At 41.6% G+C, this 13,035-nt stretch overlaps 1 protein-coding gene across 13 annotated transcripts in view; it reads right to left on the minus strand.

Moving 5' to 3' along the window:
• DLG2 (discs large MAGUK scaffold protein 2) overlaps positions 1 to 13,035 on the minus strand; it is a 1,704,777-nt gene that overhangs the window by 904,839 nt on the left and 786,903 nt on the right. For 11 of the 13 annotated variants that reach the window (XM_032488772.1, XM_032488771.1, XM_032488766.1 and 8 more), the window contains one exon: positions 607 to 768. In XM_032488772.1, the coding sequence (XP_032344663.1) occupies positions 607 to 768 (162 nt within the window). The remainder of the gene's footprint in view (positions 1 to 606; positions 769 to 13,035) is intronic. The other 2 variants (XM_032488765.1, XM_032488773.1) reach the window with 1 other exon arrangement.

The raw sequence follows: 13,035 nt of genomic DNA on the forward strand, positions 1-13,035 counted from the left end.
ACTGCAACCAAGGAGCACAGGAAATCTTTACCCTCATTTCATCGTCCCTTCTTGTCAACATGCCATTCATCAAGAAACTGTTTAAAATTAAAGAAAAAGGGAAGGAAGTGTTGGAAAAGTATGACACCAAATAGAAAGATATATAATATGAAATAAAGGTGCTGATGAGCCAGCTCAGACATTTTCGTGTTTAGACTACATGGTAAGGCAATCACTAGGTGTCATCACGTTATATTTACTTCCTTTGTTTTATCTGGAGCCAAGAATAAAGATGGAGAGATAGCAGTTGAACAAAACCTTGATGTCCTCCTGGGCTTGGTAAACATGTGGTTAGCTTATTTTCTCTTTCAATTTCTCATTGTTGGCTCTTTCCTTAGCCTATTCCCAGCAATGAAAAGGGTTCTCCAGACATTCAAGCAAACAACTGTAAGAACAACTGCCCTGTGTCAGAAATTCCAGGTGAGCCACCAAACCACAGAAAGACCCTTTGGCAACCAAGTCCCACTGGAGTGCTTTGAAAGAGCCCCACTTGATCAGGCCGGCAAACATCTCCCTTAGCAATGCAGACCAATCACCACTGCTGGCTCTAAGAGCAATAGAACTGACCTTCAGAGGAGAGATGTGAGACTGCAAGACGTATCCATGGACATTTTCTATTTGAGACAGGTTCTTTTCCGATACGTGCACAAGTTCAGGGCCTCTTACTTCGTGGGTCAGTCGAGGTAAGGAATGATCATGTGGAGCGTCCTCATCTTGATAGCGATACTTCTAGGAGAAAAGACAAGAAAGAAAAAAGCATTAGCGTTTGCAAAGGGTACAGTTCTGGACTTCATAGTCTAACTTCATTGACAGGATACAGTGGGTACCAGTTGGGTTCATCACCAAGCAAGCTTTGCTGCAGTCTCTTTTGGTGGTCACCATAAACCAGGTCAAGTGCAAGCAAAACTGAGTCAACTATCAGTATCAGCCAATGCTGATGACTTTTTTTTTTCCTGAAAATGTACTATCTCTCTTTATAAAATACAGAAAGGTGATAACAAATGAGACCAAGACAATTTACCTGAGTAGGTGAGGAGGTAACCCTCCAAATGACCAGAGTAGCTAAATATGTGCTAAAAATTCTAGGTCAAGGATGGAAAAGAAAAAAAAGTACTCAGCAAGAAGACAGAATTCTGACACAACCATTCAGGAAACCTACTTTTGATTCAAAATATGAAAAGGCTTAAGTTCTCTTGGAAATAAGAGGAAAATTGTTGCCACCTGCATTATTTGTATTGGCCTCAAAAGGAGAACGATCTTCTCTTCCTTTCATAGAGGAGTGTTGATTTGGATTAGCTGGACTACAGGACAAAAGATCACAATTTCCAAAGATGGAGTTTTCCTTTAAAGAATTTCAAAAATCAAGGCAAAGGGTCTGCCTATATTATACTGAGATGATTCCCTGAGGGGAAAGAGGAAATAGTTCCTTCTCTCTGGATCTCTTTTCCTCTTTTCTTTCTTATCTTCCTTCCAAATGCCTGTAATAGTAAGAGCATCCTCAGGCAAAGGCTACCCTGCAATCTTCCGAGCAGATCTAAGGAAGCTGGCAGCGGGAAACAGGTCAGGACTAGGAATGGTCAGAGGGAGGGTAGACCTGGCCATGGGTCAATCTCCATCCTCAGCGTTTGCCTGGGTTTATCATTTTGCTGTCTCTCTTTGCTTCTCACCCCTTTTCCTTCAGAGCTGCCCCATTAGAGTCTCATTGTTTCAAGGCTATTGATCTATTTGGGTAAGAAAAAGGGAAGAGCCTACATCCCACCTCCAGCCCAGCTAATAAAATGTTAGTTCGCTTTGCTTTGTCTTTGTTCCCTGTGAATGGCACAAGGGTATTAGAGGCAGGGGTCCAAACATCATCATGACACTATTTCAGGCTTAACTGTGATGTCTAACCTCTTCCCAATACCCCATTATTATCATCAACAATAGTTATTTTTATCACATCAGGTTACTAACAACATGTCTTCTTACAAAATCATGCCTATGTTTCTTTCATTTTTGGTAAAACATATGACTTTTGGACATCAGCTCTCAGTCTGACTCATAAACTGACAGTAACAAGAAGAACCACCCAGGATTGGCAATTCAATCTGTTATCCATTCTTACTCAGAAGTTATCATTACTTTTAGTTTCCAGGGAGGCTTTCTACAATGTTCCGAGTTTAATATTAGTTTCAAAATAAAAATTACAGCTAACAGTATCTCGACAGCAGTTTGCAAAGGACTCTCTTCTATCTCTTTCATTGTAATTCTTATTACCTATGGTGCTCCATTTTACTTCGGATAAAACTAACACTTACAGAGGTTAAGAGACTTATCCCAGGGTTACCTAACTAGTGGTCATCAGAGCTGGGACCCTGACCAGAAAATCTGAACCTGAATCCTCTTTCTCCTATCATCAGCCCCTCCACCACTTAGATAAGGAGATGAAGCCCAAGTCTGATAACTGAATCGACAACTTGGTTAAAAAAAAAAAATGGAAAAATGAGGTTAGAGTATTTCTCTGGACTGCAAAATATCATACATCTGTTTTCCTAACTCTAGGAATGACTTGGGAAGGTAATCTGCCTCGGAAACATGGATCAAGTTTCATTCTTGATCAGTTACGTGTTGTTCTTTGGAAGTAGAATGATGTCATACGCATGCTCATTCTAGTGTCTCAGGCTTTCAGCCCACCGCCCTCCACATCTCTCCTTCTTCAGTTCTCTCTCAGGGAGGCACTACCATCTATGTAATTACCTGAGCCAGAAAAGTAGGAGTTCATGAGATTCCATCCTCTGTTTTGCCCCCCACCATCTGCTTTAATTTAAGAAATCACTGAGTCTGCCTAATTTATGTCTTAAATAATTCTTAAGTCTACTCTGTTTTCATCCCCTACCACCACCACTAACTGCTGCCCACATTCAAGTTCTCATCAGTTCTTAGCGATGGTCTCTAGACTGGTTACACTGCTGCTGAGATCGCCCCTTTTCCATCCATCCTGTACACTAACCACCAGGGGGCTGGCTTCCTGAATCTCAAAATGAGAGTCCTTCTCTTTATAACCCTTCAGTGGCTCTCACTGCCCTCCCACATGCCATCCCCCAACGTCACTATATGAGCTGAATCTCCATTACTCCTGAACCCTTTTATCTCACCACTCTTACCTCAGGCTTCAGGAATAAATATAAACAAACCATTACTTCCAGTTTTATAAAGCTTTTATAAAAATCGTGGTAAAATACACACCACATACAATTTACTATCTTAACCACTTTTAAATAAAGCTCAGTAATATTAAGTATGTCTACACTGATGTGTATCAATCTTCAGAATCTTTTCATCTTACAACACTAAAACTCTGTACCCGTTAAATAACTCCCCATTTACCCTCCCCCAACAACTGGCACCCACCATTCTACTTTCTACTTCTATGAATTTGACTATTCTACATAACTTAGGTCAGAGGACTCAGATACTGTTTGCTTTTCACTGACTGGTTTATTTCACTTAGCATAGTGCCCTGGAGCTTCCTCCATGTTGTAGCACATGACAGGATTGCCTTCCTTTTTAAGGCTGAATAATATCCCATACTATGTATATACCACATTTGTTTATTCATTCATCTGTGGATGCAGTTTGGTTGCTTCTACCTCTTGGCTATTGTGGATAATGCCGCTCTGAACATGTGTATACAAATACGCCTTTGGAACTCTGCTTTCAATTCTTTTGGTTAGATATCCAGAAGTGGAATTGCTGGATCATATGGTAATTCCATCTTTAGTTTTTGAGGGATTTTTAAAGATTAAAATTTAACATATGTAAAGCCATATTCATGTTACTCATTACAGTCAGGAAATGCATTTTTCTGAAATATAAAGATCCAAGTGCACCAAAAGTAAAATTCTGCAAATCGAAAATGATTTCTGAGGCTCCCCCCAAATTCTTGAACTGGAGTCAGATAGTTTAGAGAAAGATTTCATTCATAAAAATACACATCTCACTGAATTGTTTGAATAAATAACTGTCAGGAAACAGATAATAAACTTAGTTAAAGTTATGTGTTATAATAAATAAATTATTTTTATAAAATTAAGAACCACTTTAAAGGCCAATAGAAGCTTAAATTAGACTGCAAAATTAATCTTGATGTACAATTAAAATCGTGTTAGTAAAAACTGTTTTAACATTCATTGATCCTCTGGCCTCAACTTAGACATTATCTTTTCTGAGAAGCTTTCATGAACTTACAAATCTGAGGTTTGGGGAGTGTTCCCATAGCTCTCAATACTCCCCAAATCACAACTTTTATCATGTTATATGATTGTGTATAGTTTGAGTTTTTACATTGAACTGTAAGGTTTTGTGAGAATTGGGACCATTTGGGTACTGTTTATCCTTACATCTCCAGCCCTTAGCCAAGTGCTCATTAACCATTTATTGAATAAGTCATGAATGACAATTGCACAAATGGATGAAATGAGTGTAACTTGCTCAGGCTACAGAGTTATTGTGGCTGCTGGGTGCAATCTCTTTCACTGCAAATCATTATGAACTCAGGTGTAAGCAAAAAGAACTGCATCATTGGCTTGACACAATCTTAAAACATGTAAGATTCTTAAGTATTATGTATTTCTCTCCATATCATTCTTTCAGTAATACATGCTAAGAATATAAACTGACTAAGAACTAGTTCCTGACCTTGAGAAGACCGTAAATTATCAAATGAGTTACATATACGTGTGCAGCTAAGTCACAATGCATAGTGATAACAACTGTAAGTATAAACTGCGTTCTTTGCGAGCAGAAATGGGTCATCACGAACTCTGAGGCCTTCCAGTTTGAAACAGGATCTAGAATGATAGCATAAAGAGGTAAGGGATATTCTAAGCAAAGGCAAGAACATGTGTAGAAGAGATAAGTGACTTTTATTAGGGGATGATGTTCTGAAGAAATAGATCTTGAAGTAGATTATAGACCATGCCATTGCCCCACCCAAATCCGTGGAAATTCCTTTTGTGCATTCAAGGTCCATATCCTTATACTGCTCAGGAAGATTGCCCTTGGGTGACTGAAGCCTCCTCACTTGGATGTGATGGGGAGTTACACTGCAACCCCCAAATTCCACATACCTGGTGCAAAATACATGCCAAAGCACCTGATGGCATCAATCTGAAGCTAGACAAACCAGGATTGAAACACATTAGTCTGACTCTAGATCTAGAGTACTTAAATATTCACCCAAATTAATTATGACTGAAAGATCTTAAGAGACTAACTTTATCTTCAGGAAATATAGTATTTAGGAAATCATCAAGAGTTATCGAACAAGGGAGATTAGACAAGTCTGCAGCAGTCACAGCCTGATTTAAGAATCAGCTCTAATGTTCTGGGCAATTGTGAGTCCTCTCTCATTCCAGGGCTTGTCTATTAGGTACTGAAGCTACACTGGACACCTTTGAGGGTTTCTGTATTGCCTGTAAAAGGAGGGCCACTTGAGGAAGGCCTCTGTTGAAATCTGCACCTTCCTCTTTTTCTCTCCTCAGCTTGGTCCATTGGAGGGGGCTCCAGAGCAAAAGAACTTTTGTAAACAGATGATATTTTCTCCCCCAGCTCTAATGAGAGAGAGGCAGACAGAATGCTCAGGACAGGGAAGGCAGATATATTACTTATGTCCCTTGTCGCAGCTCATTTGGCCCCTGACTTCTGGAATCCCATCCCCTTCCTCTTCTGAAGCTTAACCCCCCATTCCTGGGCTCCTTGATCAAGCAAAGTTCTTCAAGTCCTTGTTAATCAGATTGGGTGTCATCACCTCCTGGAAGCACTCTCTGACTGCTAAGGTTGGAAGGATGTCCTTTCTTTATGCTTCTCATAGTGTTCTGCATGGATTTCTGTCACTGAATAATAACTCTATACTGCAATGACCTGTCCCTGTGCCCATCTCTCCTACTAGCCCATGAGAGCCTCAAGGGCAGAGATGGAGTCATATTCAACTCAATCTCCAGTGCCCCATAGTAGGACACATAGTAAGAGTCCAATAAATGTGACTCTATCTGAACTCATCTTAAATAATCTGAGCAATAATAAGATAAACCTGACCAAAATGCCCTCCCAGCTGAACCTGCATGCAATCATACTCACACTCCTTTTCTACCACAGGGCCCTCCACATGGATAGACAAAGAGTAGGAAGTCTGACTCTGCTCACTGCATTCTGCTGACACCTGTCAGTCAAAATGATCCCGAGTTACCCAGAATTCAAACACAGGTGCCTACATGCATCTGACCCATCACTGGAGGTTCTGCACGGTTTGGAAAGTGGTACTGCACTGGCACAGTGTAAAACAGTGGAGGGAGAAGTCATAAATCTTTCCAGGTCTCATAAATGAGAATCTGAGTCAATCTCTGTTTCTACATAGAAAGTGCTCTGCTGCCCCCTGGCAGCAGGAGTTGGCACTGTTCTGAGGGGAGAGACAGACACAAACTACGAGAACCAGAGTATGTTTGCGTGCTCTTGAAAGGTGAGTGATGTTATAATACCTAACAGCTAACGAATGCTGCCCATGAACACTTTTCTGAGAGTGTTAGAGAAAGCACCCCATTTAAGAATTACAGCAATACTGTGAAGCAGGTACAAAATTAAGGAATGATTACAGTTTCTTACACAAAAATTGACATTTAGGAAATGCTCAAAAACCTCTTAATGCCGCTGCTTCTGTTAACTATGTTGACCAACAGCCTTCTCTGTGTCAAGTCTTATCTCCCCGTCTGTAATCTAAGTTCTTTGAGGCCAGAAACCCCTAACATCTTTGTTCCCCGGAGAGTGTCAGATCAGAACAACAGCCCCCATAGTGTATCTAACAGACCCGGTTGACTGAATGCTGCCTCTGGAAGAAGTCTGCTTTTAAAATGTGCCTTGGCAGAAAAGAAGCACAGATTTTTAAGAGAAGCATTAAGTCACTTAGAAAGTTAAAAATAAATAATAGACTTGCAAAGAATGATGATCCCTAAGAAAGAAGTGAATGAAGCTCAGGAAATAGAGAAAACCAAAAGAACGAGGAAAGCAGTCTTGAAAAATGAATTGCATGGAGATGAAGGGTTTTCAAATCCTCTCCAGACTGTATGAGTTTAACTTCCACAACAGGCTATTCCCACAGGCCCTGCCACTCACCATCTTATTTTGAGGGAAATATTTTGTTTAAATACTTTGATGTATTTTTTTAGAAATTTTCTTTCCTAGACACTTGGGCAGTGCATACCCAGCCAGCTCTCTCTTCCAGCTCCTTCTTTTTTCCATATGTCTTAGCCTATCTGTGACCTGTGACCCATCCCCATTACCACACCTATAGCATCTTCTCTCCAACCCACAGCCTCCATGTCTGGAGGGAAAACATGGGTAAAAGAAAGAAAAAAAAGAAAAGATAAAAGAATGGATAATACAGTGATCAGATCAGCATTTATATTCATTTCTTTGCTGTGATATTTTGGCTGGAGCAGGGTTCTTTTTCCCCTTTCCGTCTTTTCTGTCCATTATAACAATCCATTCTTCCAGAACAGCTGCATGTACATTGCAAATCTGGAGGAGGAGGGTTTAGATAGGAGGAAAATGAGAGGAGGAAGGGGCCACACCGACACTTAATTTTTCCCTTTCCTTCCTCAAGGAGACCTCCCTCCCTGTATCTCACTGCTCCCTGCCTCACAGGATTTCATTTCATACCCTGTACTTATGTTTCATAAAACTCATCACATTTAAAAAATTTTTACATTTGTTTCTGTGATCATTTGCATAATGTTCGCCTCCCCCATTAAACTGAAACCTCCAAGGGGTTTAGGGGCCAGGCCTGCTTCGTTCACTACTGACCTCTAGTGCCTGGTTCAGAGCAGGCCCTCCATCAACAGTCACTGAATAAACAGTAGTGTGTAGCCAAATCTCCCTACAAAATCCAGTACTCAAAGAGCTAATGAAAGTGGGTCGAAGCTCACTGATCACTAGCAGCACACAGATCTTCCCCAAGTGAAGTTATCCTTCAAAAAACAAACAAAAAAAGACCCACAATCAGCAACACAGCTGGCCCAAAGGACATTTTTAAAGAGGAATTTTTCTAAGCCTGGAGCAGGATGTAAGGAACAGGGCTGATGAGAGGGGTGAAGAGCCCTTGTGCTCTATTTGAATTTTTTCAAACAAAACTCACAAATGAAAGGAAATACTCTCCCACTTCTTGCCACAAAGAATAGGACAAGCCAGGATGTTAATTAAATTATAAATCAGCTGTCTGCTCACAGCTGACAGAGCTTTGTGTGCTTCCAAGCAATGTCAGATATTTTAAACCCTCTGTAATTACCTACAATGAGGGAGCTGCCAGGAAGAATGCTTTCATGAATATTTAATGGATCTTAAGATCCTTTTTAAAGAACTGATGATTTAAATAATCATGAGGGAACTTACTCCAGCTCAGTGCTGCCCTCCATCTGTTACCTGAAGGTGCTGGAAATGGAGGTTGGCAAGCTTTCCCTCCTCAAACTCTGAGCTGGGTCCGATATGCAGGGGAGGCCAGGCTCACCCAGGAAGGTAACTGCAGGATTAGACAGCCCTAAGCTCTCTGAACAAGTCAGAATGGGACCACAGACCACCTATGATCTGGGAAATTAATGGGCATGGAATTGTAAAACGAATTTGCATCAGATGTCACACATGCGGGTTGCTACTTACAATTTACAAAGCACTGTCAGAAACATCGTCTCAAGTCATTCTCTCAAGAATTGGGGAAAGGGTATTGTCATTCTGATTTCCAAACGAGAAAACAGAGGATCAGAGAGTCACCAAAGCGTTAAACAAAGGGCAAAGCTGGGTTTCACACTGACATCACCAGCTGACTCCAAGAGGTAGCTCAATACAGTGGAAAATGCTTGAATTTTGGCATTTGAAACATGGGTTCAACTCTTGGCTGGAGAGGCGACATTCATCAAGTTGCTGTTATCTTGGAGCTTCACTTGACTGAAGCTATAAACTGGGAATTACAGAATCACGAGTATTGGATGAGACACTGTATTCCTGGCACATAGTAGCTGTTTGACCAATGTCAATGCTTTCCTTTCTGGAACCATCAAGTTTTGCACTTTGCAGGTCTGGCATCAAAAAAAAAAAAACAACAACAACAAAAAAAAAAAAAAAACGGTGCCTAAGAGTAAACTCTTTAGACTGTTAGTGTTGTCAGCAGAATGGAAACAAATGTGAATGGTCATTTGTAGTTTCTAAATATGTTTCTCAACTTTCTCCTCCTTAGGCTGTCATTCTAGAATAACTTTCTAAAAGCGCAGTTATCAGGTAGCAGCCGAGAATGCAGGTTCTAAAAGGACTGCCTGGACCAAGTCCCTGTTCTGTCGTGTACTACGTGACCTGGGGCAACTAATCAAACTGTGAGACTTGATCTTCTTACCTGTAAAATGGAACTAGTACTCACTTCACAGAATTTTTGAGAAGGCCAAGTGAGATAATGCATGGAAGGCACTTAGAGTGTCTGTGACCCAGGAAGTAGGTCACTTAATATCAGCTATAACTATTTTATTGTAACATTATATTTTTTATTTGGTTATAAAAGATTTTGGAAACATAAAATACAACTAACTGAAGGAATAAGCATAGCCCTCTTTTTTTTCTTCCCATTTCTTAAAAGCATACAATTACAACTTTTCCCACGACTCTGTAACCTAGACCATGTGTTCCAACCTCACACCTCTCCTGACCCCACAGAGCACTTTTCAGCCTTCATTCATACCATCTGCAATGCTGGAAACCCTTCCAGTCTTTTCCAAACTATTGCCACTCAACTTGGCCTCCTCTGACCATTTCAGCTCCTACTACTTTCTCCTCTCTCCTCCCATTTTTCTTCCTCTGGCAAGAATTTATTTCCAGTTATAAAATAAATAAGCCATGGGGATGTCATGTACAGCATGGTGAACAGTATAGTTCACAATACTGTTTAAGAAAAACAAAACAAGAATTCATTGAGTACCTACTATGTGCCAGACATTGTAAGTGCTGGGGACACAACAGTGAACAAGAAACACTCATCTCCTCCTTCTGCTTTGTTCTTGATGTAGTTTCCTCCTCCACCTTCCCAACTCTCTCTCCTCTGGCCATTGCTCAGCCTTAAAACTTAACTCATGTATGATTTCCCTGGACATCCAGGTTCGGCTGTGTCCTTTCCTTGTGCTCGCAGGACTGATACCCTGAGAATCCCACTTCTTTTTAAAAGCCCATTAGTACCTGCTTTTCTCATGGAAACATAAAGACTTCTTGATTCATTACTGTAACATCAGCTGCAAACATTCTGCCTGGGACCCAGAAGGTGCTTAATAAATGTTTCTGAACCGAACTACACCCTGTGGAGATGTAAATTCCTAGGGCTCTTGTGTATTCCACCATGCCTAGCACGTTCGAGAAGCAGGGTATACTCAAAAAATCTGTCTGAAGTCTCTAAGAGATCTGATTATTTCTTATTTTATTTTATTTCATTTTATTTTTTAATGGAGGTTCTAGGGATTGAACCCAGAACCCTGTGCATGCTAAGCACGTGCTCTACCACTGAGCTATACCTTCCCCCCAGGAGATCTGAGTATTGAACAGCACCCTGTCAAGATTGTGAGTAACCAAAGGAGAAACTGGTTCACTATGAAGCACAGGTAATGAGGTAGAGGAACTTCAAACTGAACTGTTCAAGTTTTGGGTGCGAGGCATCTGGAGCAAGGAGTTGAGAGGAAGAAGAATTATGACGTACAAAACAGGAACTGAGTGAGCTCCCTCCTCTCCCCTCCTCTGCCAGCACTGAGTTAGTTAGAGGAGCCAAGGAGGCACGATACATAAATGAGACCATCCCAAGTAATCTTACCCAAGACTCTCTGAACCCCAGGCCAGCAGCTGGGCACACAGACAAGTGTATCAACCTTGTAAAGTGTATGCAAAGCAGGGAAGAACTCTGGATGCATGCAGACTATGCAGACAGTGGTTGTCTCTGGGTGATTATTAATTTCATTTTTTGAGCCCCGTGTATTATTTGGAGAATAAAAAATAATGAACAAAATAGAATATGTAAGATACAATCAAATATTTGATTCGTCGTAATGGAGCAGGTTCAGTGGATGATAAGCTTTATGGCGCAGGAAATTTCCCCAGTCCTGGAAAAGGCTTATGCAAGTCTGGTTGAACTTTGAGAGCTGGCTGAGGGCTGCAAGGATGATTGGCAGCTGACAAATGAAGGCGGGGGAGCGGGGAACGAAGGGAGTTTGAAGTCAAATTGCTTTGTTACCAAGAAATCAAAGCAATGATTTGAGAACAAACCCAGCAATTAGTCTGTCCATTTGAAGCCCAACTTCAAATACTGTCTAAGTAATTCTCCAGGGAGAACTGTCACTGGATTCAAGCGATGGCAGTAAGATCTTGTGGACGGTCACTGTCTGATTCAATCCACCAGCTGTACAACTGCCACAGCGTCTGGGAGTGAGACTCATTCACTGCTGAAGGCTAGCAGCGCGTTCAGCTCAGGGTGCCTGGTGCCCAGAAAAGAAGAAATGTTTATGGCAGCAGAATGCTTAGTCAAGTGATGCAAATTCCCTGCCTCTCAAGTTGCTGCGTTTGAATTCCGTTCCTGCCACTAATCAACGATGTGACTTCAGGCAAGTGTGGAAGCTGTCTGAAACTCATATTCTTCATTTGTAAAATTGGGCTGATAATACTTATACAGTGTTGCTATGGGAAACTGATGAGACAATATTCATAAATGTCTTGGCATTGGGCCTGACTCCTCACTGACACTTAGGAAATCTAAGCCTCTTTCTATTTCTGTGTCAGTGTCATAGATTCATCATTCCAAGTATTGTCAGAAGGGTCACAGCTCGTGGGTGCACGCGCACACACACACACACACACACACACATGTGCAGACTCCACTCGGCCTTAACACTCTGTGGGGAGCTGGTTTCCTACACGCTATCACATGCATTGTAGCATCATTATAGATCAGCACGAATCCTCTGAAGGCGGCAGACTGAGTTGCAAAGACCTTGCCTCCACTGCTCTAAGATTCAGTTTCCTTTCTGTATGTGAGGCCATCTTACCCTCTTCTCCCATGTTTCCATCTGGGCCAAGGCTCCTAGCCTCCTCTGCCTGTGATTATCATTTCCGCCCAGCAGGCAGAGAGAAACAGTCTCACACAGTTGCTGAATGTGCCACTACCACCCACTTGTGCTCTTCTTCTGACCCACTTTAAGTTCCGGACCTCAGAACCTGCTGTGGAATTGGCACCTGCCCAACCCTCCCATCCACATCTGACTTCCCAAAGCTAGCTCACTTGCCCACCTGAAATCAGAACCTCTCTTGGTCTCTTTCTGGCCATATGCCTGCTCCCAGGTTTCCTGGGGCCACCTGTGGGCATGAGCTTCCTCTGTGACGCTAGAGAGCGTAAAATACCTTCCTAACCAGAAGCATCATCATTCATTCATTCATTCAACAAAATATTTATCAAGCACATTTCATCCTAATCACTAAATTTTAAATGCCAGCAATACAGTAGTTAACAAAACTCATGACCTCTAAGAGTTTAAATTTTAACTACATTAGGTAATAGAGCTCTTTGCTTGAATTCTCTCTCTCTCTTTTTTTTTTTTTTTCTCAGTATGCTTTCTTTACCCAGCAGCAAGTGTGAACAGCTATCTTCTCCATGGGAAGAGGCCAGGTGGTCTAAGCGGGCAGCCACTCCAAATTACTCTGGGGTTGGTCCCAGCGGGCTTGAGCCATTCAGCTGTTCTTATCCAGCTGCCTTTGTCCCATGGCCCCTTATGACAAGCTGCCCTCCGTGACCTGGAACATAGAATTGTTGAAGGATCAAGACAGAAGGTGTGGCCTTGACTCTGGCCTCATTAGCACTGGTTTCTAATCAAAGAGGATTATTTGGCAGTTAGACACTGGCATAAAAAATATTAATATTTCCTTGGGGCAAGGGGTGGGACTAGCTCAGTGGCAGGG

Source organism: Camelus ferus, chromosome 10, assembly GCF_009834535.1.
Source record: "Camelus ferus isolate YT-003-E chromosome 10, BCGSAC_Cfer_1.0, whole genome shotgun sequence".
In the NCBI taxonomy this organism is placed as follows: Eukaryota; Metazoa; Chordata; class Mammalia; order Artiodactyla; family Camelidae; genus Camelus; species Camelus ferus.